At 41.2% G+C, this 6,722-nt stretch overlaps 1 protein-coding gene across 1 annotated transcript in view; it reads left to right on the forward strand.

Moving 5' to 3' along the window:
- FAM227A (family with sequence similarity 227, member A) overlaps positions 1-6,722 on the forward strand; it is a 103,480-nt gene that overhangs the window by 21,494 nt on the left and 75,264 nt on the right. The window contains exon 7 of the mRNA XM_006865266.1: positions 2,678-2,798. Within this exon, the coding sequence (XP_006865328.1) occupies positions 2,678-2,798 (121 nt within the window). The remainder of the gene's footprint in view (positions 1-2,677; positions 2,799-6,722) is intronic.

Raw genomic sequence — 6,722 nt, forward strand, 5'->3', positions numbered from 1 at the left:
TCTAAAGGATACAACCCTGGCACACACCTTTCCTGATTTTAAATCATTCACTATGCACTTGTTCTAACAACTGCCTTTTGGTCTTTTGGTCTCCTCATGGGCACATTTAGATATTCTGGTATACCCATTCCTTGCAATCTTATCCATAGTTTGTTATGATATACACAGTTAAATGTCTGCATAGTCAGTAAAGCACAAATAAACATCTTCCAGGTATTCTCTGCTTTTAGCCAAACTTCATCTGATGTCAGCAATGGTATCCCTCATTGCACATCCTCGTCTGGATGTGGCTTGAATTTCTGGCAGTAACCTTTCAGTATGCTACTGGAACTGGTTTTGAATTTTCTTCAAAAGTTTATTTGCATGTGATCTTAATGATATTGCTCGATGATTTCTGCATTCCATTGGGTAACCTTTCTTTGGAATAGAAACAAATATGGATCTCTTCCAATTCAGTCTTCTGAATTTCTTGACACAGGTGAGTGAGCACCTACAAGCTCTGCATCAGTTTGCTGAAACATTTCAATTTGTATTCCATCAGTTCCTGGAGCCTTGTTTATTGCCAGTGCCTTCAGTGCAGCTTGGACTTCTTCCTTCAGTACCATTGGTTCTTGGTCATAGGTTGTACCGTTCTTTTTGGTACAGTGACTCTGTATATTCTTTCCATCTTCTTATGATGCTTCCTGCAACATTCAATATTTTGCCCATGTTGTTGTTGTTGTTGTTAAGTGCCGTCGAGTCGGTTCCGACCCATAGCGACCCTGTACAGGGTTTCCGAGGGTGTAAATCCTTACGGGAGTAGAAAGCCTCATCTTTCTCCCGCGGAGCAGCTGGTAGTTTCGAACCGCTGACCTTAACGTTCGCAGCCTGATTCGTAACCACTACGCTACCAGAGCTCCTTTAGAGTCCTTGAATATAGCAAATCGAGGATTCGATTTTTTTCTCTGGTTCTTTCACCTTGATAAATGCTGAGCATGCTCTTCCCTTTTGATTTTGTAACACTACATCTTTGCACATTTCATTATAATACTTACTTTTGTTCTCTTGAGCTGCCTTTTGAAATTTTCTGTTCTGCTCTTTAACTGCCTCATTTCTTCCAGTTGCTTTAATTTCTCTATATTTAATAAAAAGTTCAGAGTCTCTTCTGACATACATTTTGGCCTTCTCTCTCTTGCTTGTATTTTTAACGATCATTTGCTTTCGTCATGTATGAATGTTCTTGATGTCATCCTGTAACTTTTCTGGTTTTCAGTCTTTAGTATCTAATGCATCAAATCTGTTCTTGAGATGGTCTTTAGATTCAAGTGGGCTATATCCCCAGTTATATTTTGGCTCTCATGGACGTGTCTTAATTTTCTTCAGTTTCAGCCTGAACTTGCATATGAGCAATTGCTGGTCGGTTCCACAGTCTTCCCCTGGCCTTTAGTTGGTGATATTGAGCTTCTCCACTGTCTCTTTTCTCAGACACAGTCGATTTGATTCTTGTGTAATCCTTCTGGTAAAGTTCATGTGTGTGTTGTTGTTATTAAGTGCTGTTGACTAGATTCCAATTCATATCAGCCCTCTCAGGGCTGAGAATTCCAATTCTCAGGCTTCCGAGAAGCAACTGCCAACTTTGTGATTCATAGTCCAGTGCTGATCTCTTCAGCGCCATACCAGGAGTCCATAGACACCTTTTATGTTGTTGAAAAAGATATTTGCAGTGACTAGGTCATTGGTCTTGCAAAATTGTATCATGCGATGTCCATCATAATTTCTATCACCAAGGTCATATTTTTTCAACAACTGATCCTTCCTCTTTGCTTCTGATTTTCACATTCCAGTCACCAGTTAGTATCAGTGTATCTTGATTGCATGTTTGATCCACTTCAGACTGAAGAAGTTGTTGGAATTCATTTATTTCACCATCACTGGCTTTAGCAGTTGGTATGCAAATTTGAGTAATAGTGGTATTAACTGATCTTCCTTGTAGACATGTGTATAATAATCTCTCATGCCCAGGACTATACTTCAAGATAGATTTGAAATACTCTTTTTGACAGTTCATGAATGGACATTCTTCTTTACTTTGGCATTCCCAGCATAATAAACTGTATCATTGTCAACTTCAAAATGACTATCACCAGTCCATTTCAGCTTACTAATACCCAGGTCATCAATCTTCATGCATTCCATATAATTTCTGACGACTTCCAATTTTCCAGGGTCATAGAGCTGCTACTGGAACCCAGGCTGCCTGGCTCCAAAGTCCCTGCTCCAAACACCATGCTGGTCTACCTGTTGCTCCCCCCCTAGCCATCAGACTGGGGATATAGTTTGGACTTGCTAACCCATGGGCTGCTGAAGTGGGCAAGTACAGTGCTCTAGGGTTTGGTCTTAGCGTCCACTCCTGTCTTGGGAGCTTTGGGAACTGGTCCACATCATGTGGTTGGTCAAGGGCAAGACTAAGAATAGAGAACCCAGGATCTCCTGGCCCAGAGTCATGTTCTTTCCTCAACAACATTCTGCTCTATAAACTCTGTAGAACTAATGAGTGTTAGTTCATACGGTATATGAAGTTAAGTATCTTGACAATGAGATTCCTGAAAATGAGAGAAATAGCTATTGAAGAATCCCGCCACTTGGCTGTTTAAACAAGGGACTCTAGTAATTCCTTTCCCATTTTTATTCCTGATAGCCAAACAAGGAGCTCCAGATCAAACTGTTTGACCGCATAGCCATAAACTACGCCCATCTTCTATTTATTGGAGCCAGGTCCCACTATGAAGAGGCACTCTTAAAAGTGAGCATTAACCACTGTCTAGAGGACTGCTTCACTCGGGCACCAATAGATTCTTTCCAAAAAGAGTAGTTAGTAAGTTGTTATTTCTCCGTATGTTGTTGGAAAATGCAGCAGCTAAAAACAAGGGCAGGTCTGGATGTGTGTGTATCTATATCTATCTAGCTATCTATATAAGTCAGGGCGTAGTCAGTGCTCAATAGTGATTATTGTCTGACTAACTTTACCTGAAAACATGCTGTTCTCTGCTCCCCAGAGAGAACTGCTGCTCAGAGTTGAGCAAAACTTTTTTCTCAGATTTTCTCTATTTATATGTACATGTACATGCATGTGTGCTGTAAGATAAGCACTGGACTGCTAATCACAAGGTTAGCAGTTCCAATCCAGCAGCTGGTCTTTGGAAACCCTATACAAAGTTGTTATAAGTCAGAGCCAGCCCACTTGAGGGCACTTAACAACAACATATATTTACATAAACTTACATATATTTTTCCAAAAGAGGGTTGAATGAACATAACCAAAAAAGCCCCACTGCCATCAAATCAATTCTGCCTCACAGCGACCCCATGGGACAGAGTAGAACTGCTCTTGAGGGGATCTGAGGCTGTAAATCTCTATGGGAACAACCACCAACCTTATGATTAGCAGCTCAGTGTTTAACCCTCTGCACCACCAAGGCATTATGAATAAACACAGAGTTGTGCAAATGATTTCCCATTAGAATTAAAGCATTCCATCTTCTCCATTCAGTATGTGTGTGTGTGTGTGTATCTGCATATTTGCACATACACATATATAGTGAGAGAGGCAGAGAGAAAGGGAGAGTCATGGCATGGTAGGATAAGTACCGGATCACAAAGTCAGTTTGAACTGTAAGGTCTATGATTCAAACCCACCAGCTGCTCCTCAGAAACCCTATACATGGTTTATTGACTACACAAAGGCATTTGACTGTGTGTATCATCGCAAATTATGGGTAACATTGCAAAGAATAGAAATTGCACAACATTTAATTGTGCTCATGTAGAACCTGTCTACAGACCAAGAGGCAGATGTTCAAACAGAAAAAAGGGGTGATGTGTGGTTTAAAATCAGGGAAGGTGTGTATCAGGCTCTTCCCTTTCACTGTAATTCTTCAGTCTGTTTTTTTGTTAAGTGCTGTCAAGTCCGTTTTGACTGATAGCCACCCTGTATAGGGTTTCCAAGGAGCGATTTATGAGCTTGAACCACTATGTTTTTCAACTACTGATCCTTCCTCAAATCAACATTGCAGTCCAGCACATTAACCCACAGCGCCACACCAGGACTCCTCAGTCTGGATGCTGAGTAAATAATCCAAAACGTTAGATTGTGTGAAGAAGAAAGCAGCATCAGGATTTGAGGAAGACGATTCCATCTGTCTTATGCAAATGACACAACCTTGGTTGCTGAAAACAACAAGGACTTGAAGCACTTACTGATAAAGATCAAAGACTACACTTCTGGTTCTGGCAGCAGCAGAGGCAGAGGCAGGTAGGACGGGCTCCGTGGAGGAGGGACTGAAAACCCAGAGAAACTGCTTTCACGGAACAGCACCAGAGCTCGGATCAAACATAAGGTGCAGGGTGTTAGTTTCCTGCATATGCCAGCCAAAAAATCACAGTATAAAGGAAAATACTGTGATTTAGGAATTGCTTGAGACACGGAACTCCCTCTGCGGTCACCCCGCCCAGGTGGAGCTCAGAGGGCGGGGTTACAGCCAGACTGGCACAGGGAATCGGCACTAAAAGTGGGGCAGTGACATTTGCAAAAGGAGGTGCGGGGTAATTCTACACATTTTTTCCTCCTCTTCCCAGTCACTCCTTCTTTGCCCAGCCCAGACACCTTAGGCGGGTGGATGCGCAACCCCTTAAAAAAAGTGCAGCATTGAGCCAACAGTTTTTCCCATGGCACAGAGAGAACGAGCCCTATCAGTCCCAAGGGCAAATTCTTTGGTGGCTGCTTATGTCAGCCTCTGGGCTGAAGCCCTAAAATTAATTTGTGTAGGACCCTTTACTCTGGCATATCCAGCAAGAAAAAAGCAGGCCTGTCAGGCCTGACAGACAAACCATATGAACAATCTGTAAAACCCCAACATAAAAGGATGCAACTATCTCAAGAATTACTCTGTGCACATGCAGATACCTAACTGACCTTCAGAGACAAAAATAGTAGACAATCTTTCTCCCATTAACTCTTCAATATCTCTCTGCACACCTCTGTGGTGGTAACTAGAGGTGGTGCCTGAGTGAGCGGACAATCCCACCCACTACTGAAGGCTTCTACGGTGCACATACACTGCCTGTGTAGCAAGGCAACTGGACAGTAGGCCACAGTTTTATTTTTTTTCAAAGTGGTAGTTTTTGCCTTTGCTTTTATATTGCTTCTGCTTTTGGTCCTTTTGCTCACTCATTTTTCCTGGAGGTGGGAGCTTTTTCTCCCTATATTACCCAGGAAGAGACAGCAATTGTAGCCAAGCTACAAGCATACCCCATAATATTCCACCATTGAGACAAGAGCCAATAACAGCTGCTAAGCATTTCACATGAAAAAGGGAGCCTATCTCCTGATCATATCCACCAGGAGACATCCAATAAGCTTAATAACACAGCAACAAACTTCCTTTTAAGCATTAAAAACCCACATAAATACTGGAAATGAGCAAAAAAAAAACACAACAAAAGATCTCAAAACATGTCCAAAAATAGAAAAGAGTCACTGTGACAAATGAGCTGGAGACAGACAAAGGCTCTCCAAAGGAGGAAGAGCGGGTTTTGGATTTTCCTGAGAAGGAATTCAGAAGAATGATATGGAAACAAATTCAAATGCTCTGAATAGGGGTGGAGGAAAACCAGGAAGAAGTCAGGAAAGTACTACAAGAGCAATCAAACAAGATTGATACAGCATTGGAAACAATTCAAAACCTGCAAAAAGAGGTCCAGATGATTAATAATAAAATATCAGAAATGGACAATACACTGAAAGGGGAAAGGAGCAGAATTGAAGAGATGGAATCCAGAACTAGCGAGCTGGAAGACGACTCTCTCAATACTGCTAAGATAGACGAGCAAGCAGAGAAAAGGATAAAAAACAAACAAACTGAAGATAGTATAAGATTCTTACTGGATAACATGAAGAGGAACAACTTAAGAATTAATGACATTCCAGAACAAGAAGAATCAGAGAAGTCCACAGAGGAGATAGTTGAAGAGATTCTGGAAGAAAATTTCCTTAACATCTTGAAAAATGAGAAGATAAACATTCAAGAAGCTGAACATACCCCAGGAAGGATAGACCCCAAAAGAAAATCACCAAGATGTATAATAATTAAACTCTCCAAAATCAAAGACAAGGAGAGAATCCTAAAAGCAGCCAGGGAAAAGAGAAGTGTTACTTAACAAAGGCAAGCAAATCAGATTAAGCTCCGACTTCTCAGCAGAAACCATGCAGGCAAGAAGGCAATGGGTAGACATATACAAAACCCTAAAAGAAAAAAAAAAATGCCAACCAAGAATCATCTATCCAGCAAAACTGTCATTCAAATACGATGGTGCAATCAAAACATTGCAGGAAAAACAGAAGCTAAGAGATTTTGTCAAAGCTAAAGTCAACCCAACACTTTAAAACATACTAGAAGGAGTTCTTTGGACTGAGAACCAATAAGAACAGACAACAACCAGAGATTGACAGGCGTGGCAACACCTCCTGAAACTAGGACGATGGATAGCAGAGTCCAGAACAGAACAAAATTACAACAACGAATTCAAAGGAGCTGGGAGGTCAACAGATGATCAAATTAAGGCATGCAAAACAAAGGAATGAACAGCACTAACAAAAAATTAACATAATGGCAGCAATTAATTCATACCTGTCGATAATTACATTGAATGTCAATGGATTGAATGCACCAGTGAAGAGACAGAGT

The sequence above is a fragment of the Chrysochloris asiatica genome, unplaced genomic scaffold (assembly GCF_000296735.1).
Source record: "Chrysochloris asiatica unplaced genomic scaffold, ChrAsi1.0 scaffold00076, whole genome shotgun sequence".
In the NCBI taxonomy this organism is placed as follows: domain Eukaryota; kingdom Metazoa; phylum Chordata; class Mammalia; order Afrosoricida; family Chrysochloridae; genus Chrysochloris; species Chrysochloris asiatica.